The sequence below is a fragment of the Oryctolagus cuniculus genome, chromosome 11, assembly GCF_964237555.1.
Source record: "Oryctolagus cuniculus chromosome 11, mOryCun1.1, whole genome shotgun sequence".
Taxonomy (NCBI): Eukaryota; Metazoa; Chordata; class Mammalia; order Lagomorpha; family Leporidae; genus Oryctolagus; species Oryctolagus cuniculus.
The window spans coordinates 99,459,257-99,486,071 of NC_091442.1; the positions used below are offsets into that span (position 1 = coordinate 99,459,257).

The window sequence follows — 26,815 nt, forward strand, 5'->3', positions numbered from 1 at the left end:
TGAAGCTGGGCCAACCTGAAATCAGGAGCCAGGAACTTCCTCCAGATCTTCCATGTGGGTGCAGGGGCCCATGCACTTGGGCCATCTTCTGCTTTCCCAGGCACATCAGCAGGGTACTGGATTGCAAGTGGAGCAACCTGAACTTGAACCGATGCCCATATGGTATGCTGGCATTGCAGGTATTGGCTTTACCTGCCATGTCACAGCACCAGCCCCTAGAAAGTTCTTTTGTTATATATTGGTAGTCTCCAGTAGTTCAAGAAATAAAGACTTGGTATCAGGTGTTGTATTTTAGTAAATTTCCAGACAAGTTTTGTCAAACATACTAGATGCATCAGGCATGAAAAAGATCCTAATAGTTGATTTTGTGCTCAGGGCAGCCCACTCTGGCTCTAAGATATATAACCTTTTTTACAGAATGTGGGATGAATGTAATAATATTCTGATGGCAGGACCAAGAAGTGTTATTATTTGGTCAGGTGATTGGCTTGGGGAGGTGGAGACTTGGAGGTGAACAGGGCTCTCAACCTGGGTGCATTATTGATGATGGCCAAACTTGACTAATTTTTGTACTTCTTTCCTGCAAAAGTAATGGATTCTGGACTTGATTCCTAACCAATAATCTATCCTGAATTCCACTCATTTCATAAGTCAAAATTTATTTCTAATATCATTATGGCATTATAAACCCACTGCTACAGATTTTTAACAGTGGTATTTTAAGTGCTGTGTAACTCATTGCCCATCAGGTCCCTTGGCGTTCTTCCCTAGAAACCTTTCCTGACTCATTGTCCCATGGTAATCCTGTCTTGTTTCCAAATTCATGTAGCACTTACTCTCTGAATTACACATTTGATGCTTATCACTTACTGGACTTTTTAGAAGCTAATTTTGTGTTTGTAATGATGTTATACCTTAATTTTTTTTTGTACTGTAGATGCTGAAGAATTTTCTGCATTTATTAATTGCAAAACAAGTGAAGAAAATATATCTAAGACACAAACAATTTATGACTCAGATTCTCTGTCAGGTCTTAGTGCTAAAGAAAAGGATCGAGCAGCAAACATGGGTCTGTTGGACCATTTTATGAAAATCTTTTTATACTGCCGGAGAGCAATGGTAATGTGATCCTTTTCTCTTTTTAAAGATTTATTTATTTGAAGGGCAGAGTGAATTGGAATCACTATAGCTACATAGAAATCAGTCCTCCTTTTTCTCCTAGCATGAAGGGCATATATTTCAGCTATCCCAATAGGTGAGGGGAATCCATCCTTTCTAGACATGAAAGGAACACTTAGCTTCCCATGTTGAACATGGAAGGGACAGTGATTTTTTTAAATGTAAAGTAAACTGTCCTCCCTCAGGACCATGAGCAGTGGGTCCTCTCTTCCTTTCTGCCAGGTTCAGGCCTTGTGCAAGCTGGCTCTTTCTCACCTTGCTCTTCTAACTCTTGTTTTTCTCCAGCCCACTCCCTCTGTGGTCTTAGAAGGATCTAAGCAGGGGCCACTTTTGTGGCACAGCAGGTTAACCTGTGATGGCAGCATCCCATATTGGAGTGCTGGGCTGCTCCACTTTCCATCCGGCTCCTTGCTAGTATGCATGGAAAAGCAGGGGAAAATGGCCCAAGTCCTTGGGCCCCTGCCATGGATGTGAGACACCCAGATGGAGTTCCTGGCTCCTGGCTTTGGTCTGGCCCAGCCCTGGCTATAGCGGATATTTGGGAAGTGAACCAGTAGATGGAAGAGCTCTCTCTCTGTCTCTGTCTCTCCCTCTTTCTCTGTCATTCTACCTTTCAAATAAATAAACCTTTTTTCTTTTTGTTTTAAAAAATCACTAAGCATGTTGCCTGAGCTGCAAATGCTCCTACCCTCCACCCCTCCTGCCACACCCCAACCTAAAGTGACTTGTTCAATTCAACATTCAGGTCTTTTCTCAGACGTCACCTCCCCAAAGGATTTCTCTCCAGACTACCCCATATAAAACAACACATCCTCTTGTACTCTGTCAGATCCTGTTTGGTTTTTATGAAGCTTATTAGTCTCTGAGATTTATTTTCATTTGTCTACTTTTCTAATGTCAGGTTCTTTTAATGAATTGAAGCAGCAGGAGGACAGACTCAGATTCTCTTGCTCCCTACTGTGTTGTCAGCAATTTGACAGCGGGTTTTGTTTTTATTTTTCTTTTTGGTGGGATGGGGCAGACAACTGTTATGCAAATCCTGGCTCATCATGTAATTGATTGAGCAAGTTAGCCCCATTTCTCCTTTTCCTTATCTGCAAATTGAGCAGAATATAAGCGCATACTTAATTCCAAGGAGTTACTCTTAGAATCAAAAGTGATAATACATAGAAATATCTAGCAAATGTAAGTGGTATGTAACAAATGCTATCAGCTATTTTGCTAACATATAATGTCTGCAGAAAGATGACATTCAGAGATGTACAGTTTTGGGAACTTTGGGATGATTTGAATGTTGTGTTTGACTCAGGTCCTTGCTCATCGTGGTGGCTATTGGACTCTGCTTCAGAACTGCTGTCGGGCCTTTTGGAACTTTAATCAGGAGCTCCAGATACTACTTAAACAGGCCATGGATCTTTACAAAACGTTTCCTATTAGCCAGGATGCTTTCCTCTGTATTTCCATTTTACCATTCTATTTGGGAGCCGAATTACTTATTGACATGTTAATACAACTACAAAATATCAATTCTATTAAGGTAAGGGGAATTTTGGTAATTATCTTATTGTAGTCAATTAAAAAATATCTTTGTGCCATGCAACTTGGGATAAGTGGAAATTGATATTTTTCTTGAATTTCCAGTTGGTTTGTGTTTCATTTGCTTCTCATTATTATTTTGTTCACAATGCATAATTTGCATTGGTATTAATTAAAAATGTCTAAGTCTGAAAATTCATTTTGTGAAAGGGAAAGGAAAGTTACATTTACTGAGTCCCAACTAGTACATAGGCTAATGTTAGTGCATTTAACTTATAACAATCTTTGACAGATAAAGAAATGGATTCTAAGAGAGATTACCTAAACTATCAGTTGATCTTTATTCTATTGTTTTATCTGTCCCTGTTCTCTTACCTCAAGTCTGTTAGAATTTGTAGCCATTTGAGATCTGGCACACTATAGCATAAAGCACAGAAGTAAAATAGACTCAATGAAAATATAAAATTATCTAAACACTTGGAAAGTTAGTAAACATGTAAACAAATTGAAATGTGAAGTTAATAATATTTCTAGAGGAAAATATATAACAACAGTAGCACAAAAGACAGAGAAGATAAAGTTAAACAATTTTAAGAGTTGTACACCTTAGAGTGGAACAATATTAATTCTAAATTGAATTTAATAAGTTAAGGATGTATTTAATAATCCCCAAAGTAACTACAAAGAAAAAAAAAGATATAGCTAAAAAGCCAATGAAATAAGCCAGAAGACTAATAATTGTCAACTCAAAAAAAAAATTGCAGGAAAGAAGGAACAGAAGAATCAAAGACACATGGACAAATAGAAAACAAATAGTAAATATCAAACCCAACTCAATCATATCAACAACTATATTAAATAAATTTGGCCAGGAGAGCGGCAAGATGGCAGAATAGGAAGGGATCACAATGATAGTCCGGGAAGACATAGTTTAATAAAAGTGGAGATATTGCAGGTTCAAGGAAGAGTTGGGGAAGAAACAGCAAGGAAACTCTTCCGGAACTAGTGATTGACAGTGGACCTGCGTGGAGGGCGTGGGAGCCCACAGCTCGGGACACCAGTGGAGGAATCAATGCACCAGCGCTGGAACGCGAGGTGAGCCGAACCTCAATAGCCCGAGACACTGGCGGAAAAGTGGAAGGAGGAGCCTAGAAGGAGGAGCTTCAAGCCTCATGGGGGAAAGTTCACCAGGCTAACTAGAAGAGAGAGAAAAAAAAAAAGTGACCGGTACGGACATGAGTTTCTCTCTCTCCGCTCACCTCTCAAAGGCGGGCAAGACAAAGAGCAGGCGCCATTTTGGACATACATAAAAGCGCCGCAACCTCAGGGCTGCACCCGCCCTCAGCCAAGCAGAAAAACCTGACTCTGGGGGGTGAAAAAACAGATTAGGACCTAGTGAATGTGTGGTGCTAATGAACTGAGACTGTGAAAAAAGAGACGGTGGGTGAGAGAACTCACAGAGTTCACATGAGTACTCTCCAGAGATGCTACAATTCAGTAACCTTGGCAACCCAGTGGGAGACTGCAGGAGAATTTGAGCCCACACTGAGGGAAGAACAGATTCCCTGTGTGGTCCTTGGAAAAGAGCAGGTGAATGTTTTACCCACAGGAGCCAGAGATTGGAAGCTGACTACCTTCAATTCCACTCAGCTGTATGGAACTACTTCCCTTCTGAATAACAACAACAACAACAACAACAACAACAACAACAAAAAAAAAAAAAAAAAAAAAAAAAAAAAAAGAAAAGAAAAAGAAAAAGAAAGAGATTTACCACGCCTAACCTGGGAGTGTCACTTTTCACACACCCTTAACCCTGAGGAACCAAACAGAGCTCTCTGGTCACACCCATCTCAACCCTCTAAGGCTCCATCAAAAACAGACAGTTCACTTAATACAGTCATAGTATAACAAGAAAAAACTCCACAGCGAGGGAAGAAGAATCCAAAGAATATCTCCACAATGCCAAGCAACAAATGCAGAAACCGAGGAAACAAGAACAGGAAGACATTATGATGCCCCCAAATGAACAAGACACCCCAAGCCAGGATTATGAAGATTATGAGATGGAAGAAATGCTAGATACGGATTTCAAAAAATTTATGATAAGAACATTTAGAAGTTTTCAAAAACAAATGCTTGAGGCTAATCCTCCGCGTGTGGTGCCAGCACCCCGGGTTCTAGTCCCGGTCAGGGCGCCAGATTCTGTCCCGGTTGTCTCTCTTCCAGGCCAGCTCTCTGATATGGCCTGGGAATGCAGTGGAAGATGGCCCAAGTGCTTGGGCCCTGCACCCCATGGGAGACCAGGAGAAGCACCAGGCTCCTGCCTTCCAATCAGCGCGGTGCGCCGGCTGCAGCACACCGGCCATGGTGGCCATTGGAGGGTGAACCAATGGCAAAGGAAGACCTTTCTCTCTGTCTCTACTAGCAGAAACTAGTAGAACAGGAAAGTGTGATAGGGAAGAGAAATCAAAATGAAATGAAGAACTAAATAGATCATATGACAAACACATTAGAGATCCTTAAAAACAGAGTCAGTGAAGCAGAAGAGAGAATATCAGACTTAGAAGACAGCACAGGAAAGTATACAGTCAAACCAAAGAAAAGAAGACTAAATTAGAAATCTAAAAAATATTATTGGGAATCTACAGGATACTATTAAAAAACCAACATTCGGGTTCTAGGAGTTCCTGAAGGCATGGAAAGAGAGAAAGGATTACAAGGCCTTTTTAGTGAGATACTAGCAGAAAACTTCCCGGGTTTGGAGAAGGACAGAGATATCCTAGTACAGGAAACTCAAAGAACCCCCAAAAACATGACCAAAAGATATCCTCACCATGACAAACTCATCACAGTGAAACATAAAGAAAAGATTTTAAAATATGCAACAGAGAAACGTCAGATTACTCTCAGAGGATCTCCAATTAGATTCACAGCAGACTTCTCATCAGAAACCCTACAGGCTAGAAGGGAATGGAATGACATAGCCCAGGTACTAAGAGAGAAAAACTGCCATCCCAGAATATTATATCCTGCAAAACTCTCATTTGTGAATGAAGGTGAAATAAAGACCTTTCATAGCAAACAGAAATTGAAAGAATTTGTCACCACTCGTCCAGCCCTGCAAAAGATGCTTAAAGATGTGTTACACACAGAAACACAGAAACACGGTCATCAATATGAAAGAAGGTAAAGGAAGGAAACCTCACAGCGAAAGATCACAGGAAGTTCAAGGCATATATTAGAAAATATCTTTGGCAAATGGCAGGGCACAGTCACTACTTATCAATAGTCACATTGAACGTTAATGACCTCAACTCTCCAGTTAAAAGACACAGGTTGGCTGATTGGGTTAAGGAACAAAACCCATCTATTTGCTGCTTACAAGAAACACATCTTTCCAACAAAGATGCATATAGACTGAAAGTGAAAGGCTGGAAAAATTCTTCTCAAACTATTCAGAACAATGAAAAAAGAGGGAATCCTCCCAAATTCTTTCTATGAAGCCAGCATCTCCTTAATTCCTAAGCCGGAAAAAGATGCAGCATTGAAAGAAAATTACAGACCAATATCCCTGATGAACATAGATTCAAAAATCCTCAATAAAATTCTGGCCAATAGAATGCAACAACACATCAGAAAGATCACCCACCCAGACCAAGTGGGATTTATCCCTGGTACGCAGGGATATTTCAACATTCACAAATCAATCAATGTGATACACTACATTAACAGACTGCAGAAGAAAAACCATATGATTAACTCAATAGACACAGAGAAAGCATTTGATAAAATATAACACCCTTTCATGATGAAAACTCTAAGCAAATTGTGTAGAGAAGGAACATTCCTCAACACAATCAAAGCAATTTATGAAAAACACACAGCCAGCATCCTATTTAATGGGGAAAAGCTGGAAGCATTTCCACTGAGATCTGGTACCAGACAGGGATGCTCACTCTCACCCCTGCTATTCAATATAGTTCTGGAAGTTTTAGCCAGAGCCTTTAGGCAAGAAAAAGAAACTACAGGGATACAAATTGGGAAGGAAGAAGTCAAACTAACCATCTTTGCAGATGATATGATTCTTTATTTAGGGGATCCAAAGAACTCTACTAAGAGACTATTGGAACTCATGGAAGAGTTTAGCAAAGTAGCAGGATATAAAATCAATTTACAATTTAATACTTTATCCCTTTTAATATTTTTTTGTTCTAGTTAATACTATTGGTTGAACTCTGTAATTAACACACAATTATTCTTTGGTGTTTAAATTTAACTGAAAAGTGATCCCCGTTAAATATAAGAGTGGGAATAAGAGGGAAGAGATGTACAATTTGGGACATGCTCAGTCGGACTTTCCCCATATAGTGGAGTTAGAAATGTGCCAGAGGATTCCAATACAATCCCATCAAGGTTGCATGTACTAATGCCATCTCACTAGTCCAAGTGATCAATTTCAGTTCACAATTGATCACACTGGTAGGTCTAAGAGTCAAAGGGATCACACAAACAAGACTAGTGTCTGCTAATACTAACTGATAGAATAAAAAAGGGAGAGAACGATCCAACAGGGGAAGTGGGATACACAGCAGACTCATAGAATGGCAGATGTGCTAAACAGCACTCTGGCCTCAGAATCAGCCCTTAAGGCATTTGGATCTGGCTGAAGAACCAATGAGAGTATTTTAGGCATGGAAAACCAAGACACTCTGGCAGAGAAAAATGACCTAGATAAAAGATCTCTGCGAGTGAGATCCCAGTAGAAAGAACAGGGCCATCAAAGAAGGAGGTACCTTTCTCTGAAAGGAGGAGAGAACTTCCACTTTGACTATGACCTTGTCTGAATAAGATCGAAGTTGGCGAACTCAAAAGGCTTCCATAGCCTGGCAACTCATGACTAGAGCCTAGGGAGATTACTGACTCCATAAACAAGAGTGTCAAATTGTTAAGTCAACAACAGGAGTCAATGTGTACTCACTCCTTAGGTGGGATCTCTGTCCTTAATGTGTTGTCCAGTGTGAAGTAATGATATAACTAGTACTGAAACAGTATTTTATACTTTATGTTCTGTGTGGGTGCAAACTGATGAAATCTTTACTTAATATATACTGAACTGATCTTCTGTATATAAAGATAATTGAAAATGAATCTTGATGTGAATGGAATGGGAGAGGGAGCGGGAGATGGGAGGGGGTGAGTGGGAGGGAAGTTATGGTGGGGGGAAAGCCATTGTAATCCATTATCTGTCTTTGGAAATTTATATTTACTAAATAAAAGTTAAAAAATAATTAAATAAATAAAAGTGGCCAAACACACAAAGAGACAGTCTCACTGTATAAAATAGATCGACACAAACACCTGTCTACGAGAGAAGCAATCTGACCATAAAGATACATATAGATCAAAAATAAAAATATTAAAAAGAGATATACACCATGAGAATACTAAAGATTAAAGTGCTTCGAGGCTATATGAATATTAAAGTAATCTTCAAATCAAGGAGCATTCTGAAATAAAGAGACATTACCTAAAAGCCTCAATTAGTCAGAAAGGCATACCAATCATAAATGAATATGCACCTAATAATAAAATTTCACAATATTCTCTGGACACCCAAAGCTTGAAAACATCCTAGTTGTCAAGGTTGGCTCCGTGGCTCACTTGGTTAATCATCTGCCTGCGGCACCAGCTTTGCATATGGGCGCTGGGTTCTAGTCCCAGTTGCTCCTCTTCCAGTCTAGCTCTCTGCTGTGGCCCAGGAAGGCAGTAGAGGATGGCTCAAGTGCTTGGGTCCCTGCACCTGCATGGGGGACCAGGAAGAAGCATCTGGCTCCTGGCTTTGGATTAGCACAGTTCTGGCCGTTGCAGGTATTTGGAGAGTGAACCAACAGAAGGAAGACCTTTCTCTCTGTCTCTCTCTCTCACTATATGTAACTCTACCTGTCAAATAAATAAATAAAATCTTTAAAATAAAAAAAGAAGAATTTCAGAGGGACCAGTGCTCAGGCGTCGTATGTTAAGCCTTTGCCTGTGGCGCTGGCAGTCCGTATGGGTGCTAGTTCATGTCCAGGCTGCTCCACTTCTGATCCAGTTCTCTGTTAATAGCCTGGTAAAGCAGAGGAGAATGGCCCCACATGGGAGACCCAGATAAAGCTGGCTTCCTGGCTTCAGACGGTCCCAGCTTGAGCCATTATGGCCCTTTGGGGAATGAACCAGCAGATGGAAGACCTCTCTCTCTCTCTCTCTCTCTCTGTCTCTCCCTCCCTCTCTGTCTGTAACTTTGCCTCTCAAATAAACAAATAAATCTTTTCTTTTAAAAAAAAGAATTTCAGGGGCCAGCACTGTGGTGCAGCGGATTAATGCCCTGGCCTGAAGTGCCGGTATCCCATATGAGCACGGGTTCTAGTCCTGGCTGCTCCTCTTCCGATCCAGCTCTCTGCTCTGGCCTGGGATAGCAGTGGAAGATGGCCCAAGTCCTTGGTCCCCTGCACTCACATAGGAGTCCTGGAGGAAGCTCCTGGCTCCTGGCTTTGGATTGGCGCAGCTCCAGCCATTGTGGCCAACTGGGGAGTGAACCAATGGATGGAAGACCTCTCTCTCGCTTCTCCTCTCTCTGTGTGCAATTCTGACTTTCAAATAAATAAATAAATCTTAAAAAAAAGAATTCAAGAGATATATACAAATATACCATGGGAAATGATCAAGATAGCTACATAGTAACTTCTACAATTTAGGAGAAAAGAGTTTTCTAGAAGATTTCCTCCTCCAGAGGTTTGACAGTTGTTCAACAAAGCAGACATACTCTACAAATTAACAACTATAACCAGTGTGTTAGAGAACTTCATTATTTTTATATACTAAAACCGGTTTCTGTTAAACACTTTATCTTATTGGTTTACTAGTGATGCTTAAATCACGTATGCTGAGTATAGACTGTAGACCATGCTCTGTAATGTAGTAACCATTGTCCAAAGATGGCTATATAAATTTGTGCTTGAATTAATTCAATTAAATTAAAAATTCAGTTCCACTAATCGTATTTCAAAAGCTCAGTAACCACTGTGGGGAGCAACTTGGACTAGACTAAGTTACTGGAATTAAGACTTATTCTATGCATCTGCTCTCCCACAATATGGCGCTGGGAGAGGAGGAAACAGCTTCTACACAGCTGCCTCCAGTTCAACCAATAAACAGCAGGACCTGCTCCTGATTGGAGGAGAGCAGTGTACTCGGTGTGTGGGTAGCAGAGTTGGGATTGGCAGAAGAGGACCATAAAGGAGGAGAGAGACAACATGCACCAGGAACACCTGAGGAACATCTAAGCAGCCCCCGAGAGAGCCGGCTGGCGGTGTGCCGCTCCCCCGCGGAAGTGGGGAAAGTGGCAGGGGGAACCGCCCTTCCACGGAGGTGGAAGGGTCGGCAGCCAACCCGGGAAGAACCAGCAGCAAACCCGGGGAGGGCCGAGCAGACAAAAGAACAGCGCAGGGTCCTGTGTCGTTCCTCCACGAAGACGGGGAGCGACACCACATATATATAGTGCCAATAAAATAGTATATTGAAAGCACATATGGTAATCTTTCATCACCACAGAAAGTTATTTTAGATAGCAAAATGATAAAGCTTTGATTTGGATAATAAAAATATTTTTATTTTCTGTTCAGTTCTTTTCAATATTATATTTTTATTACATTCAGTTTTCATAAAGTAATATGTAGTAAAATGTGAAGTTAAACACATTTTCCCCCTCAATGTATTACTTGCAGTCTGTTGAAGACAGAGGAGAGTTCAGTGTTCCAAGCTGTTATGGGAATATTAAACATGATAATGGTGGTGCTGGCCTTACTTTTGAGCATCCTTTGGATGATGTCAATGTGGTTGATTTGAGATGGATCCATGACTTTGTATTAAAATCTCTGGAAGTTTTATACCAAGTGGAGAAATGGGAAACACTAGTATCACTTGCCATTCAGTTCAATATAATTTCACAGTAAGTATTATAAGGACAATTACAAGTAATAGATTTCACTGAAAAAAAAAAAAGATCTTAACTAATGTGTGCTTTTTAAATGTACTCTTTGCCCTTGTTTAGTGAGAGATACACAGAACAAGTGACACCACTCCTGGTATATGCACAGCGCCAGCTTCTTCTGAGGATACACAAATTCAATGGCCCAGATGTCACTCAACAACCCTGTGCAAGGTATGAAGCCGAACATGGAGAGAAGGTAAGTTCAGCTCTACTAATGCATGCAGCTGAAGTTTCTCTTTAGCACATCCATATAGTACAAAGATTTAGAATGAGGCCAGCGCTGTGGCTCACTAGGCTAATCCTCTGCCTGCGGCGCCAGCACACCAGGTTCTAGTCCCGGTCGGGGTGCCGGATTGTCCCGGTTGCTCCTCTTCCAGTCTAGCTCTCTGCTCTGGCCCGGGAGTGCAGTGGAGTGTGGCCCAAGTGCTTGGGCCCTGCACCTGCAGGGGAGACCAGGAGAGGCACCTGGCTCCTGGCTTCAGATCGGCGCGGTGCGCTGGCCACAGCGCACCGGCCGCAGCGGCCATTCTGGGGTGAACCAACGGAAAAAGGAAGACCTTTCTCTCTCACTGTCCACTCTGCCTGTCCAAAAAAAAAAAAAAAAAAAAAAAAAAAAAACCCACAAAAAAAACAAAAACAAAGATTTAGAATCAGATAGGTATTAATATTTCTACTTGGACATTTATTATTCACATCAACAAACATTATTGAGAACCTGCTGTGTGCCAGGATTTTCCAGATATAAGGTAAACAAATTAAGTTCTAGTCCATTAGAAGTTTATATTCGGGTCAGGGCTGACTTATCCATTAAGCATATGGGGAAAGTGTCCACAGCGCCAAGTACTTTCCAACCCTCTGAATGCTTTAATTTATTTTTAAGTAAGGAGGAAGAAAGTAAATTTTAGGTTAAAGAATATGTTTTAATTTCAAATATTATTTTATAAAACTTATTTATTCATTTTTACTTTCATTTAAAAGACAAAGAGAGATGTTTTACCCACTCGTTCACTCCCCAAATGTACACAACAGCCAGGGCTGAACCAGACTGAAGCCAGAAGCCTGGAAGTCAATTGAGATCTTCCTCATGGGTGGCAGGGACCCAAAAACTTGAGCCATCCTCTGCTGCCTCCCAGGTGTGCATTAGCTGGGAGCTGGAGCAGAAGCAGAGCTAGGACTCAAACACAAGCATTCTGATATGGGATGGTCTAATTCCAAGTGGCATCTTAACTACTGTGCAAAACTGTTGCCCCAATATACATATTTTTAAATAGAGGAGTAGGCCGGTGAAGGCATGAGTGCCCAAAGTCCATGCAAGTCATGGTATAGCTTGAATCAGGTAGAGGAAAGAGAGAGGTAAATAAACTAATTTACTAATTTAACAAATAGTCAGTGTCCTGCCAAAGGCCCCTGGCACACCAGTCCCTGCTGTCCACAAGTCTCTATACTTATGATATTACATCCACCCAGCAGAGGCACCACCTTCCTCTTCTCACAAAGATTCCTTCTGGCCTTGTAGTAGCCTTGCCTCCTGCATATTCTATGTTGAGAATGAGGTCTGAGTTCCTGCTTTTTGGAGTTTAGTTTTGGAGGGGTGAAGATAGGGCCAGATAATAAACAACATAAGCAGACGGAGAAATTTATGATAATCAAGTTATCTGAAGAAAATAAAGTTGATTGATGGGGTAGAGATAGGCTGCGGTGGGAGGCGGAGTTTCCTGAGGGTGATCAAGAAGACTTCTCGGGGATGATGACATTTGATGAGAAGGGGCCAGCCATGGAATGATCTGCCAAAAGAGCATTCCAGACCAAGAACAAAGGACAAGGCCTGAGATGGGAAAAAAGAACTCTTGCCTGCATCTTCTGACTCTTGCTTGCTGTTTCTTCCTCTTCTCCCAGATGCCTTGATGTTAGTGTGCCCTGAGGCTTTGCTCTTAGACCGCCAGGCCTCTCTTTCTTCACAAACTCCCCCTCAGGGAGCTAATTTAGTCTGAATCTCTGTGTACATCTTTGTAATGATGATGATGATGACTGAGATTCCTTCTTCATTCTAGACTTTTCCTTGACTTTTGTGTTGATGTGTCTCACTGTTTGTTATCAGTCAGCATTCAATAGGAAAAGCAGAGCTACTAAGATCTGGCTATATTGTCTGTCTCTCTGTCTGTTTGTCTGTCTATCTAAGGGTTTATTACTAGGAATTGGCTTATGTGACTGGGGGGACTCTCTAAGCAAGTCCAAAATCCAGAGGGTGGGCATTCAGGACCACGAGCAGGAAGGGACTCCCCAGGCATGAACTGAAGTTATTATCCATGACCAGTTGGTGAGGAGAGAACTGTTATAGACCCGGCTGCTGTTTGCTGTTTGGAGTCCTAGACATCGTTGATGCATCAAGGACTCACCTGATTAGGTCAGGCCCATTGAGGATAATCACCCTTGCTTAAAGTCAGTTTATCAGTAAGACTTTAATCATTATCTACGCAATTCCTTTACAAAAACACCTAGGATAGTGTTTGAATAACTGGCATGAAGTGTGTGTATGCCTCCCCATGGTTTAGCGGTACCCCAGTTGACCCATAAAAAACCATCATACTGTCTAACCAGCATAATCTCCTGGACACTTAATATACTTCTCAAAATTAGCACATCTCAGACAAATCTGTTCTACTAAGTCCTTCTCAGTTAGTGACAACCCTCTCTCTCTAGCTATTCAGGACAAACACCTCAGAGGTACCCTTGACTCTTCTCTTTCTTTCACACTCCATTACCAAAGCCTCTAGCTTTCAAAATACAACCAGAATCTGACCAGTTTTCAGTTGCTCCAGCACTTCTCCAATCCAGCCACAGTCACATTTGCACAGGTTACTGCAATGACTTTCCAATAAACCTTGCATCCCTACCTCCAGCCTATAGTCTCCACTCCCCAAATGGCCACAACAGCTGCTCCTGGGCCAGAGCTACCTCTGGGTATCCTACGTGGATGCAGGGGCCCAAGCACCTGGGCCATCCTCCACTGCTTTTCCAGGCCATAAGCAGAGAGCTGGATTGGAAGTGGAGCAGCCAGACACAAGCTGGCACCACTGTGCGATACTGGTGCCAAAGGCGGAGGCTTTGCCTAGTATGCCACAGCATTGACCCCGTCTTGGATTTTTTAAGAGAATTTTCTTCTGTCTAAAGAGTTTTCTGTTTTCAGATATTTTACAGTTTTAGGACTCAAATATGTGCCAGGAAACAAATGTTCAAGCTACTACAGAGGAAGTTCATTCTGAAAAACTTCACCAGGGAAGTTAAAATTACGTTAATTATGAGTAGGCTGGAAATATCTGCCATTGGAAAAGCAGCCTACGTTTTAAATATGTTTCAACTTACACAATGGAAGATACATTTAGACTAGCACATTTATAGAATGCCAGGAAATCATATTCTAATTGTTCCTCATAATTTGCCTATTGCTCTTCCAGCTGTGTTGTGTATAAGAAATAGAAAAAACTATGTAGCCATTTTTTCCCGAGAGTTCTCATAATTGAAGGCTATTCTGCCAGCTTTTATTTCCAGCATTGTTTTGTATTATGTTGACAAATGAAAAATAAGATAAACATTTCAAGTGAAAGTTTTAACTATAGATACTAAGTAATATATTTTTTGTCTTTGTTTTTTAAGATAACCTGCCGAAATTTCATTGGGAAGCAGCTCAAGATTAACCCTCCGGTCAGTACAGTGACAGATACAAAAAACCGTGCGGATGCACTAAAGACGCTGATCTATTCAGGTTAGAATCAATTTTAGCTTGAAGTCCTTATTTCTCTAAATCAAAGCTTGCCATTGTATACTACATGTCAAAACTTCCATAATTAAAATATTTGTAAAGTCTTCTTTGAAGAATTATTTGACTGAAGATAATTCATCTCATATTTACAATTTTACATTATTTTAAACAAGTCCATTAAGGTTGATTAGCCCTTCCTTTTTTTTAGTTTAATCTGTAAGTTAGAAAAAGGGAAATAAAAGAAAAGCAAAAGGGAATTTGATGAGAAAAATTAAAAGCATACTTCAAAATGTCTGGGAAAATGGAACTAACAAAAATTTATTATGGTACAAAAAATTTTTGAAATTTATGCAAATGAGAGATCTTAAAAAGTTCATGGAAAATTTGTTTTGTATAAAAAAACCCATGCATTAATTTAACTTTTTTTTGCATGCTGAACTAAACTTTGTTTTAGTCCATTTTCCCATGTTTTTGAAGAACCTTCATAGAATGGACTGTTTTGCACATTTTCTATTTTTTTCTCACCTTGGAACTCTTTTGTTTCAATCTTTGCTATTTTCTTTGTTCTTTCATGACTCCCATAATAACTTCCATTTCCATAGTCAATATAATTGTTCTATTGGCTTTACCATGGTTAAGTTGTAGGTATTTTAGCAGAAAATTTGAGAATGCCATGGCTTGTTTGTTCTTGGCAGTGTAAATTATAGGGATGAAACAATAGAATAAGATGAAAATGGAAATAATGAGTGTTTGGAATTGTACTTTTTGTGTACCTCTGTTTCTGGTATAGGAGAGAAATGCTACTCTTTAAAGTGTTATTGTCTTTCACTTATTACGCTTGCTGATTTTTTACATATGTGTATACATGTGTATGTAGTTATTCATTCATTTATCTATTGATACAGTTGTGCAGCCATTCAGTAAATATTTTCTGAGTATGTACTCTGTGTTAAGAGCTGAACTAGGCTCTGAGAATACAAAGATGAATGAGACTAAAGATTTTTTTTAACCTAGGATGTTATAGTCCATTAAATGATATCAGTAAGTAAATGAGAGATTATAGGTTACAGCGAAGGGATCTGTAGTATTACGACTACTGCTGCTGTTACAAATATTAATAACTAACAGCTGGCATCTGCTTTTGAGAAATGGCAAAAAAGACAAATGGCTGAGGTTAGAAATGTTGGTAGGAAGTAGGTAACAAAGCGTCTTAGAGGGCAGGATAAAGAGATCCAGTTTTATCTGGAGAGCTGAAGGGAGCTAGTGTAAAGGATTTAAAGAAGGAAAATGAAATGCTCGTATTCATATCCTTATGAGAAATTTCAGCTGCAGCACGGGGCATTGAAAGTTAGCCAGGTGGAAGGACTTCTTAGTTATGTATTAGCATAGACATGATGAAAGCCTGGTTTTGGGAAGTAAGAGCAGACGAGGGGACAGAGATGAAATTAGGCAGAGTAAGTCCACAGGACTGTGTTTGGATGTAGACACCTAGTGAGGAAGGGTGGAGTTGAAGTTGTCTTGGTTTCTGGTGTGGATGGCTAGGTGGATAATGGTGAATTCACCCAGGCAGGAAAACCAGAGACAGGCAAGTTAGAGGGAAGAGTCACTTTATCATCACTGAGCTTGCTTGGATGATAAACTGAGTAGAATTATCCAGTATATAGTAGAGCATCTAATGAGACACTGAAAAGAGAGCCAGGTTGGAGATCTTTATTTTAGTCATTCATACATTAGTGGAGGTTGATGGCAGGGTCTTGGATGAGCTCAGCTAGGGAGACCTGAGAATGGTCACCTAGATAACACCAACATTTAGGAAACTGTGCCAGTCAAAACTGGCTAGGGCTATATAGCAATTACGGACAGTTCCCCAGTCTCAATGCCTTAATGCAAGGCAAAGTCTAGTTCCTATTTATGCTGCTGTGTTCAATGAGTTTGAGCACTGGACTGTGGCACATCATGATGGAATTTCCATTTTAACACAAACTTCCAAAACTTGCAAACATTACAAATCAGGAAACAGAAGTCTGACATCACCCTCTAGGAGAGCTCTACTGAGGGCGCCTCCTGTAGTGAATGACGCCCAGCACAGCCATTGCCAGTCATTACTATGCTACATGGTTTACGCTAAGGGCTTTACCTGGACTATCTTATGCCGTTGTTACAGCAATCCCAATAAAAGAAGTAAAATTCTGCATTGCATATAAGGCACTCTTACAGGTTCTTTGTGAATGTCATCTTGCAGCTACCTAGTGAGATAGATTTCTTTCTATCTCAATTTTTCAGATAGAAATAAAGATATGCTAAATTGGACATTGGCTCTTGAAGCTGCCACCTGTGACATGTGTTAAATCTGCTGACAGTTTGCTGGATAAAGTTACATAGCCATGCCTAGCTTCAAAAGGAACCCAGAAGTGTGATCCTCTATACTACTAAGGATAAAGAGGCACAGAGTATGTGATGGGTCCTAATGACTATCACAGGGTAAACAGAGGAAGAGCACTATCTGAAGATCAGAACACCATAGACATGGAAAGTAAAATGGATGACAGTCATGAACAAGGCCAAGGCAAGAGAGTGAGAGAAGGAGAGAGAGAGAGAGAGAGCGCGTGAGCAAGCACTTTTAGGAAGAGGACATAGTCAACAGTCAGAGAGAGGTCACATAAGAGAGGACAAACTGTCTATTTTGTTCGGCAGTGTGGGTAGACATTGTCACTGTCCTTTTACCATGACATTGCCACTTTGCTCTTCCTGAACTAGTCTTCCTCCCACCCACATGTCTGACAATAACCTCCTTGTCTTCTTTAAATATTTTCAATGAGACTTACCTTCACCATTCTCTTTCACTGTACTTCCTCATGCTCTTTAGTTTACTATATATTTTCTTTTGAAGTACTCCTCACCATCTATCATACTGCGTAATTTTTTTTTGCTGTATTTATTGATTACTAGTCTCTTTGATAAAATGTAAGCTCTGCAAAGGCATGTTTTGTTCACTGATGTAATGCGAATGTCTTCATCAGTGTCTGACACATAGTAGGAGCTTAGTATCTGTTTGCTGAATGAATGACCTTGTAACCTTAGAAGTGATAGGGAGGGGGGTGGGAGTAATTTGAGTGGTGGTACCTGCAGTAGTGCTGATCTGTGCCTGCAGAGAATTGCCTTTTTGAAAACTTGGCAGTGATGAGAGAGAGAGAGAGAAGGAAGGAGGGAGAGAGAGAGAGAGAATGTGTGTGAATTTAGAAGTAACATAGAACCCAAAGGGCTCAGGAGGGATTTGTTTTGTTTGTATGTTTTTTAAATAGAAGAAAAGGGGCATATTTCTGTATTAAATGGAAATAGCCAGATAGAGGGAAAACTTCAAGATAGGAGAACAATGTATTTGATAAAGCAAGTACCTTAAAGAGAAAAAAGTCAGAGTGAGATGAAGGGAGCTTAGCTTTAGACAGCAGGTTGGGACATTTCTGCCAGGGCAGAAAGGAAAGAGGAATGGATAGGCCTGGATGCAAGAAAAGTTTGTAGGTCACAAGGGTAGAAGTTGAAGATATTTTCATTGAGTGGTAGAGATTTCTTTTTTAACAGAGCAGGACAATGAGAAGACAGTCGAAGTTGATAAAGTAGGGGATTCAGGAGGAATATGGAAGAGTGCAGTGTCCTCTAAGGGAAACAGAAGAAGGAAAGGGAGAAGAGTTGTGGAGTAATGTAGAGGGTCCTGTTGACCAAAGTTGGTGACCGTGAATGTGTAGGTTTTACTGCCAATGATAAATCAAGTGATCCCCTCATATTAGATAAACAGTTGGAGGACCATCTTCCTGTGGTCACTCATGGTGATTAGTTTCAATCAGACTGTCATTTTTCCCAGGCATGTTCTCCTTTTCTTGATCTCCCCTGTGAATCCTCCTGCATTCCCCTGTTTTGGGGCCCATGGCTCAAATATGATTTATATTATTCTTTCTATCTTAAAAAGAATTGTTTCAAATGTGAGAAAATTTATAAAAATGATTGTTATCAAAATGATGAACATCAGAGGGATAAGAAAAAAACTTACCTCACCATCTGCTGGACCTGTGTCCCGGTAGATGTCTATGGATAAGGAATACATGGCAGAAGAGCACTTCGCTTGCCTCTTGTTAAAGTTACATTTGAAAAGGCAGGATGGTGCTGATGGGACTGAGAGAAGGAAGGTGCAGTCAGGCTGTAGGGATCCTTTGAACTGATTCTCAATTTTAGTAGAGATATAGACAATTGATTAAAGCAGGGATATCAAAAAGAAAAAATGTTTAAAATATTGTAACAGCAGTTAACAACTTATTGAGCTAGAAATACATTTAGCTTCTTTAATTTTTCTCATTAAATTATTAGCATTTTAATGGATGCATTTAAAGAAACATTGGAAGACATTACAGCTCTTAACAGTGATTGTATCTGGGAGTCAGAATTATAGGAAATGTTTGCTTTATGTTGCATATATTCATATTTAGTTTATTCAGTATGTATTTTGTTCATTGTCAAAACAGACTTCTAATTTTAAAATTTTTAGTAAAGGTATAAATAACACCAAAGTGTAAATATTATTGCTATCTACATATTTATGGGTAATTTTAAAATTTAATATACATTTCAATTTTCCAGATTGTGATATTTTTTCTGAGTAAGGAAAATATTATCTTAAAAGGCAATAAAAATTCATATCTGATGAATAGGATATTGTGGGTTAGGTAGATGCTATTTTTTGCTCATATAACATATGACAAGATTAAATGTTACTAATAAGTGGTGGGACTGTGATTCAAACCCTGTCCTGTCTAATTGCTCAACCCGGGACTGCTTCTCTGACTTACCAGACCTCTCCTTCATTGCTCCCTTTCAGGTTAGATTTTCCTCCAAACTTATAGAACTAAAAAAAATGTGCTGTGTTTCAGTGGTCAGGGGAGTCAGCTCTTTATTCTGACTTATTGTGATGGTATGGTAATTTTATATGAACTTGCATGCCAATTATAGACTTTATATTGAACTGTTACCTTTAGAAACTTGGTGTCCAACTCATAGCACCTTATGAGTCTAGGACCTCTGTGCCTAGGGACATCTTTTGACCTATGCTTTTCTGGATCTATCTGGAAACTTTTTAGGATGTGAAAATTTTTCAATATAATGACTTGAGATCATTAGCATGTTTATAAAACATACTGGATCTTATGTATGTCACAATGATATGTTTGAATTCTTTTAAAAAACTGAGCAGCTTCATGATGGTTTCCATACCACATCATTGCTTTAGAACATCATAGATTTTCTTTTGGCAATAATAGCATTTGGTGGTAATGCTTGATGCATTTGATTCCTCACAACAGATATTGTAATGCTCCACTGCCTAGGAACATTTGGTCTTCTCATTATTTAACAGCATCTATTCTCCATTCAACTATTTAATAATGCATGTGTAATTTGGTGCAGTCTCTGTAGGATTTGGAGAAGTGAAAATTCCTCACATCATAGATTGTTCTTGTATGGATGAGTAACTTGCATGCTTGTTAAAGTGCATAGAGGAGGTAACTCTAGTTATGCCTTCTATTGTAGCTTTTTGCATTCTGTCCGCTATTGACCGTCTTGATATTTATGTTCTATGGTAGAGTTATGTAGTCCTCCGTTGTTTTGCAAATTTCAACCCTTTAGCATTTGTGTTTTATCAGTGCTTCTGTATATTTGGTCTGTTGTGACCAAGTGTTTAGATAGCAGCCTAAAATTTCAAACAGTTCTTTGGGATCCTTCCTTGGTACTTTGGTAGACTCCTGTCTCGGGAGTCATGGGCATTTCAGCTTTCAATTCTACATTAGTACAATGAAATATACAATAATTTTTTTCCTTTCTTTCTCCTCTTTTCCTTGCCCTCTTTTCTCCTTACCTGTTTCAAATTGTTGAGGCTATTTAAGTACCTTTTGAATAGCTTCTTAAATTATCCATGGAAGTTATCAGAGAGGAATCCCTTGAGAAAGAGTTGTCAGGACAATGTCCATGAAGCTAATGGTGCATCTTCATTGCTTGGTGTCATTAATCTGAGGGATACAGCCACAGCACCACCAACAGCACCCTAACTGGCCTACATGGAAAAAGGTATGCAAGGGCTTGAGAAATAGAAGAGAAAAGAAAGTGAAATACAACTTAGGAAGGGCACAGAGATGAATTATCAACAAACATTTGCATCATTCAGACTATTGTTATAGTTTTTTTTTTAGATTTTATTCTAGAATATAAGCTTTGTAAGAGCAGGGTCTGTGCTTTGTTCACATTATCTCCTTGGTGCATCAGATAGCACCTAGTACTTGTGAATGCCCAAATGTGTAGTTTAAAAATATATGACTAGCAGTTGGTACATGAATCTGCATCTGTTGAGTGTTTACGCCATGACAGGTACTATGCTGGACATTTCACATACTGGTTAAAATATAATCCTTGAGGTGAATATTATCATCCCTTTTTTTAATAAAGAGATTTATTTATTTGAAAGGCAGAGTGGCAGCAAGAGGGTGAAAGACAGAGAGAGAGACAGCACTTTTATCCACTGGTTCACACCCCAAATGTCTGCAACAGCCATGTTCTTGACCAGGCTGAAGCCAGGAGCCAGGAACTCCATCCCGGTCTCCCATGTGGGTGTTGGGATCCATGTATTTGAGTCATCATCTGCTTCCAGGCACATTAGCAGGAAACTGGGTTGGAAACAAAGTAGTTGGTATAATATGGGTGTCCCAAGTGTCCCAAGTAATGCCCACTCCATCATCTCAATTTTAATAGATATTTAAAACTAAGTCCTTGAGATAGTGACTTGTCTTGTTAGTATGTGGGGCTTCCAACCTTCTTTCTCTTCCTTTGCTTGATGTTATGGGCAAAATGTTTGTGCCCTGTCTCCCCAGTTTCTCCTAACCCCCAGTGTGATGATACTAGGAGGCCTGAGGGTGGAGCCCTCATGAATGCGATTAATGCTTTATAAAAGGGGCTCCAGAGAGCCCTCTAGGCATCCTTGAGTCATATGAAGGAGGGCACCTGGAAGATAAACATTTGCAAGGCAGGAAGAGGACACTCATCAGGACCTGGCTGTGCTGGCACTCTGATCTCACACTGCCAGACTCCAGATGCGTGCAAAATAAATTTCTGTAGTTTGTAAGCCTTCCAGTCTACAGTAATTTATTATAATAGCAGTCTGTAGTGACTAAGACACTTGCTTAACTTCTTTCTCTGACTTCACTCTCTCAGGAAAAAGAGGAAAAAGCCAAGCTCATGAATTCTTGCAAGAAAAATAGAAAAACAGAACAAAACCCTACAGTCTTCATGATGTTATCCATATGGATAGGAATGAGAGAGTAGGGGACATGCCTCATCTGGGATCACACAGGATTGGAACTGAGTTAGAGGAGAGGAGGGGATTGAGGGAGCAAGGTGGGGGGCAGGATGGAGGGACAGGTGAATGCAATTGGTAAGGTAGAAGAGTGAGAGCTGGGAGCTAATAAGAGCTCCTGTGGCCTAAGTATTTGATTCTCTGAAACATGAAACAGGAAATTGTGTCAAGACTGAACTTCAGGAGGAATAAATACTTGTGCTAGTTTAACAATGATCCTAGTTTGACCAGAGCCTCTAGGATTCCTAGACTTCAGGGTGTATTGAAAGATGTATCTGTGTCCATGGACTCTAACCCCATGTTACTCATTCCATTAGGGCCTGCCTGCTGCTGGCCTCACAAGTACCACAGGTTCTTTCCAATAACTTTTATCAAACTTATTCTTATTCCAAAAGCATCTCTGTGCCAACACTCCCAGTCCTCAAGTCTGGGTCATTGCCTGATACTCAGGATTTGTTGCTCTTTGGCAAATTATCTAAGATAAGACCCTGGACTTGAACATTGATTCTCCCCCTCTTTCTCTTTTCAGGGCCTGAAAGGAGGTAATATCCCTCAACTTTAAAGGTGCTCTGAGGATCAGTTGAGGTTAACCTTTAGATATGATTGGTTATTCATGAAGTTTATAAGCCCAGGCATTTAGCTTTGAAAACTTGTAGCCATTCATATATTTCTCAGTTATTTTTTTTAGCTTACACCTTATGCCAGATACTATTATAAGTTCTGGGCATATAGCAGTAGACAAAATGAACAAAAACCTTGCCCTCATGGAATTTTCATTTTAGTGGAGGGAGATAGCCCATAACAAAGTAAAACACAGAGTGATCAGAAGATAACAACAGAAGTCAGGAAGGGGTAGGGTAATAAAACTTTTGTAAAAAAAATATTTTTGTTTATTTGTTTGAAAGTCAGAATTACAGGGTGGGGGAGGGGGAGAGAAAGGAGAGAGATGTCTTCCATCTGCTGGTTTACTCCCCACATGGCTGCAATAGCCAGGACTAGGCCAGGTTGAAGTCAGGCGTCAAGAGCTTCTTTCAGGTCTCCCATGAGGGTAGCAGGGGCCCAAGCACTTAGCCATCCTCTGCTGATTTTCCGAAGCCATTAGCAGGGAGCTGGATTGGAAGTGGAGCAGCCAGGCCTCAAACCAGTGCCCGTATGGGATGTTGGCACTGCAGACAGTGGCTTAACCTTCTATACCACATTACTGGCCCCAGGGTGCCACAATTTTAAGGTGATGAAGAAAAGCCTCACTGAGAAGTGAAGAGTTAAGCAGTGACCTCAGGGAGCTAAGGAAGAAGATATGGGAATATCTGGGAGAAGAATGTTCTAGGCCTCAGTGAACCACTTTTGCTGAGACCCTATGTGGAAGTATGCCTGGTGTGTGAGAGAATAGAAAGGGGACAAGGCAGTCATGGGAAGTCTGTTCATGTAATTAGTACCCTCTAGGTGGCTCTTAGGACTTTAGTGTTTGCTCTAGTCTAGGTGAGGGGGCGGGTGGAGAGTTTTGGGCAGAAGAGATGACCTGCATTTCAGAAGGAGGCCTCTGGTAGCTGTGCTGAGGACATAGAGTGGGAGTGGCCTAGTGGGAACAACAGACTGGTTAGCAGGGCAATTGCTGTAATTCAGAAGGAGATACTAAGGTCTTGGAACATAGTGGAAATGGCATTAGAGAGTGGAACTGGTGAGACTCTGGCTATTTTTGAAGGGAGAGCCGAGGATTTGCTGTGGATCTGACTTGGGGCATGAGAGAAGAGTCAGAGATGATTCTAGCATTTGGCCTGAGCAAATGCACAATGGAGTCATCCTAGGATGAGATATTGAAAGACTATAGGAGAAACAGGTTTAAGGGGAGAAGATTAGGATCAGTGTTAGGTTTGGGCTGTCTGTGGAACACACAATAGAGTAGATCATTGGATAGGTTAGTCTGGACTTGAGATTTGAGGTCAGAAATACAATCCAAGAGCTACCATCACATGAATATTTAAAACCATGAGGCTAGGAAAGATCATTAAGAGAGTATAAACTAAGAAGAAAACAGAGGCAGTTGAGACCTGGGATCCTAACATTAAGAGGTCAGGTTGATGAATCTGAATTATGTAAAGAGGGCCAAGGAGTGCTCAGTGAGGTTGAGGAAGAAGTTGTGAGCCAGAGTGAAGGAAAGCTGGATCTAAATGTATTCCAGTGGGAATGGGGAAATGAAGAGTATGGAAAACTTTATGACAAGTTTTGGTGTGAAGTGGAACTGGGAAGTAGGATGGTAGCTGAAGGGGAAAACTCAGTCAAGAGATGTTTTTGTGTATTGGTTTGTTAAACAAGAAACAGCAGCAGAGTGTGCTGTTAGCAGTGATTCAGCAGATGGGCAGATTGATGACCTGGAGAGGGAGATGAGGATTGCTGGAGTGGTGCCCTTGAGGTGCAATTGGGCACTGTGCTGGGGACTGAGTGCAGATGGCAGTGGGAGCCTGTGGAAAATCTCAGGATTGCTGTAATTCTTTTCTCCAGTGAGGTGGGAAAGAAGTCCTGAAAGGAGAGGGGAAGAGGCAACTGCCTCAATTTTTGCTTTACTCCTTAGTCAGTTAACCATTTCTATTGCTTCTAATGTTGGAATGTTCCTTGTGTCCCTCCCTCATTTCCATCACTACCAATCTCAGTTGAGTTTGGTCATACCACGTCTGTGTTGTCACTGCCAGCCTTACTTGAGTTAGATTACACAATGTCTGTGCTGTGGCTTTACAGTCTCTTAGCCACCAGACTCAGTTCCATTGTAGGCTTCAGGCAAACACAGCTATTGGCTAACTCTTCCTAAAATATGAAACTCCTGCTATCAGAGTCCTGCTCAAAACCTTCCTTGGCTCTCCCTTGAAGAGAATAAAGTCCACTTCCTCACTGAGGGCTCCGGGACTCTCACAAGCCACTTTATCGGCAGGCCTCCTCATTCCATCTCATGATGGCTTGGGCTCATCACTTCTACTTCCATACTCCTGGTGGCATAAAGTCCAGGGAAACTACCAGTCCTCTCTGCCTACTTTTCCTCTTCTGTAACATGAGGGTGATAATGGTAGCTGCCTCCTAGGGAGGTGTGGGGAGCAACTGAGACTAGACTAAATTACTGGAACTAGGACTAATTCTATGCATCTGCTCTCCCACAATATGGCGCTGGGGAGGAGCAAACAACTACACAGCTGCCTCATCAGTTCGATAAGCTGCAGGAGCTGATCCTGCTCCTGGTTGGAGGAGAGCAGCGTACTCGGCGTGTGGGCAGCAGAGTTGGGATTGGTGGAAGAGGACTATAAAGGAGGAGAGAAACAACATGCACCAGGAACATCTGAAGGAACACCTGAGGAACACCTGAGCAGCCCCCGAGAGAGCCGGCCGGCGGTGTGCCGCTCCTCCACGGAAGCGGGGAAAGTGGCAGGGGGTGCTGCCCCCTCCACGGAGGTGGAGGGGCCCGCAGCTAACCCGGGACGGCGTCGTTCCTCTGCGAGTGAGGGACAGGCAGCTAACCCGGGAAGAGCCGGAGCCGGGCAGACAAAAGAACAGCGCAGGGTTTAGTGTCGTTCCTCGGTGAATGGGGGAGCGACAGGGAGGTTTTTTTTGTTTTTTTGTTTGTTTTCTTTTTTTTTTTGTCTGATTAATCACAACTTATTTAAGAGTTCCTGACATAGTATAACTATTCTTACTCCCACCAAGCCCCTTGTCTCTTTCTTCCTAATCAAATGTTCCTAGCTTCTAAGATACCACTGGCCCATCTTCTCTCGCACTGCCTTTCTCCTTGGTCTTTGATGCCTGTGCTGGTCTCTCTCTGCTGTTTTTCCTCACGTTACTGCATGAGCAGATATTCCCTGCAAAGGTAACTCTACCACCCGTGTTGGGATGCCCCGTCTCTTCAGCTGGACTGAACTTCTTGAGGACAAGGGCCACATGCCTTAACCTTTTCTAGCTGTCCCGTATTAAGTTGTAACACCACCAGGGCCTTGGGTTTTGCAGGCCCTTCTGTCCATTCAACATGCTGAAGAAGTAAATCCCTCCTGTATTCAGTCCTGAAACCTGCAATGTCCGTCTCTCCTGGGCCTGTTTCGGCAGCAGCGCTGTCCCGTCGTCTCCCCTTTCTGGCACTTTTCAGAAGGGCTGGTTGGTTCTGTACTCACCCGCTGCCCCCAGCCCCCTTCCCTCCGTTACCGTCCAGGATTAGGAGCCTGTCTCTTCATCCCTTCAGAGAACAGTTGCCCATTTCCAGGCTTCTTTGTTTCCTCCTTTCGTCTCTTTCCCAAGATACCTTTGCTTTGAAGAGGCTGCTGAAAAGGAGTGGATTATTTCATTTTTTATGATCAGCGAAAGAAAAAGTAGGAGCTTCATAAGGAAAATTGGCAAGATCTGAAGTTATTTGCATTTCATAAGAATCAAAAGTTTTCTAAGTTTTTTTATAAAAGGAACTTTCAAATATACCAAAAGGGGAAAAAAAATTGATCCGAATGTTGAAACACCTGCTGCAGATCTGGGGGCTTTGAATTTAGCAGCTTTAAGTTGGGACCAAGAAATTCTCTGAATTAGAAACATGTTTGCTCCTCTCTGGTCTGTGCAGCATTTCATCCCCAGCATGCCTCTGCCTTGTACTTCCTTTCAGAGTACAGCCGAGCCAAGGAGCTCGTCTGCGTGCCCGTGGATGTGACAGACACTTTGAGATGTTTCAGAGAGACCCTGGAAAAATCCAAATATCACAACAGATCAATCCGCCACAGCAGAAAGTTGCTTTCATTGTTTCTTGCCCAGACACAAGGTAAAAGGCTTGCTCTGCATCTCTTGAGCTGGGCTTATGTGGGGGTCACGGCCCTGTGGGGGGAGCACATTCAGCCCTCATGTTTCTCCCCTCCTTCTGAGGTCCCCACTTCTGCCTTTCCCATTCTTCTTGTCTCCTGGATCTCACCCT

At 41.3% G+C, this 26,815-nt stretch overlaps 1 protein-coding gene across 17 annotated transcripts in view; it reads left to right on the forward strand.

Moving 5' to 3' along the window:
- Positions 1-26,815, forward strand: part of CFAP54 (cilia and flagella associated protein 54) — a 372,233-nt gene that overhangs the window by 146,483 nt on the left and 198,935 nt on the right. For 16 of the 17 annotated variants that reach the window (XR_011380202.1, XR_007919544.2, XR_007919541.2 and 13 more), the window contains 6 exons: positions 938-1,119; positions 2,489-2,716; positions 10,479-10,702; positions 10,805-10,940; positions 14,399-14,507; positions 26,513-26,665. Coding sequence is in view for 11 of the 17 variants with exons in the window: in XM_051845787.2 (XP_051701747.2) it covers positions 938-1,119; positions 2,489-2,716; positions 10,479-10,702; positions 10,805-10,940; positions 14,399-14,507; positions 26,513-26,665 (1,032 nt within the window). In the remaining 6 variants the exon portion in view is untranslated. The remainder of the gene's footprint in view (positions 1-937; positions 1,120-2,488; positions 2,717-10,478; positions 10,703-10,804; positions 10,941-14,398; positions 14,508-26,512; positions 26,666-26,815) is intronic. The other variant, XM_051845791.2, reaches the window with a different exon arrangement.